Here is a 1,636-nt window from a genome sequence, read left to right on the forward strand (position 1 = left end):
CGATAGAGTAGTGCTGAAGTGTGTGTACACACACACACACACACACACACACACACACACACACACACAGTAGTGCTGAAGGCGCTCTATTTGATTGAAAATAGTACCCCATGTACCCCGGTCTTTTCCTGAAAACGCTGTCTACCACGCCACAGGTTGTCCTCCAGCTTGTGCCCGCCCGCGGCGCGGCGAGCCTCTCTGCGCACCACTCCAGACACGGACTCGCCCTGGCCGCGCGCCGCTCTTTTGCCTCGCGAGACAGCGCACGTCAGCCGGAGCTCTCCGCCCAACGCCCGCGCTGACCTTGACCCTGCTGCTCCTGCCTCTGCGCGCAGGTGTGGGTCGAGGGCGCGGAGCAGCGCCGCCCGCCCGCGTCCCCCGCCCCCGCCCCCCCGCCCCCGCCACGCCGCTGCGTGCGCGCCGCCGCCCCGATGGCCCGATCCTACACCCTTGCCGGCGGCGCGCCGTCTCGCGCCGCCGCCGCGCGCCACCGCGCCCGCGCCGCGCCCTGCCGCGCCACGCCCGCGCCAGGGCTCCGGGCCTGCGCCGCCCGCTCCGCGCTGGATTTTCCCATGCGCGCTGAGCGCCGTCCGCCGGTCGCCGCCGCATCCTCGATTTCTCACCCCGCTCACCGGACTGCCTCCGTCCGATCAGGTGCCGAGTCTGAGGTGCGCCTTCGCTCTTCATCTCCATCTAGATGCCTCCACCCTACCAACGTCCCCACAAAGAAACGCAAACACAGCCCACTTCCCTATCACCAATCCCTGTGCTGTGCGACTTCTCCTTCTACATCCTCTCCGTCGTCCTCGTCTTCTTCTTCCTCTTCTTCATCGCCCTCGACCAGAGGATTCTTTGGTACGAGCCCCTCCTCCTCGTCAGCTACGCGGCCTACGTCTTTTGGATGACCAAGAACCGCAAGATTGCAAGGGTCTTGTACAGCCGCGGCGGCTTCCTCAAGTTTCTGACGGGCCGACTACATCGCCGACGTCAAGGAGGCGGAGGAGAAGGAGGCCAAGAAGTCGGCCAAGGAGAAGGGCGACGCCGAGGTGCCGCCCCCCTCTCGCCGCTGCCCTCAGCACTCCCGTCCACCCCCCCACCCCCCTCCTCCCCCTCGTCCGCCGCGCGCCTACCCCCACGAGCGTCGCCCCCTCCAGCTCCGTGCTGTCCCCCGCTCGCCCCCTCACCCCCCCGCCCCGCCCCCTCTTGTGTCGCGCAGGCCGGCGAGCCCAAGCCCGAGCCCGCCTCGGAGGACGGTGTCGGCTTCACCCCCACGGCGTACGACGCGAACGCCGAGGGCGCGGACAAGTCCTCCGCCGCTTCGGCCGCGCCTCCGCGTACAAGTGCATCGGCAAGGTAGCTCCAAAAGGCCTTCTTGTGGCCGCTCACCTCCGCCTTCAAGCTGTCGATGCCGGAGTCGATGCGCGACAAGTGCAAGTACTGGTTCATGTGGAACTTCGTCGTGTCGGTCGCCTGGATCTGCATCCTCATCACGTGCGCTGCCGCCGCACCGCCGGCCCGACTCTGCACACACCCACACACCCACACACACACCACCTCGCACCCCTTCCCCCCTCACCACCAACACCCTCCTCCCGGCAACCCCCTCGCCAGACCCTTCTCCACTTCCCTCCACCCA

General features: G+C 67.7%; 1 protein-coding gene across 1 annotated transcript in view; it reads left to right on the forward strand.

Annotated features, from left to right (window-relative positions):
- Positions 1-1,405: 1,405 nt before the first annotated feature.
- EMIHUDRAFT_251618 (hypothetical protein) overlaps positions 1,406-1,636 on the forward strand; it is a gene marked incomplete at both ends in the record, with an annotated part of 858 nt that continues 627 nt past the window's right edge. Inside the window, one exon of the mRNA XM_005791233.1 lies at positions 1,406-1,465. Within this exon, the coding sequence (XP_005791290.1) occupies positions 1,406-1,465 (60 nt within the window). The remainder of the gene's footprint in view (positions 1,466-1,636) is intronic.

This window comes from Emiliania huxleyi (genome assembly GCF_000372725.1).
Source record: "Emiliania huxleyi CCMP1516 unplaced genomic scaffold EMIHUscaffold_1141, whole genome shotgun sequence".
NCBI classification, from domain to species: domain Eukaryota; phylum Haptophyta; order Isochrysidales; family Noelaerhabdaceae; genus Emiliania; species Emiliania huxleyi.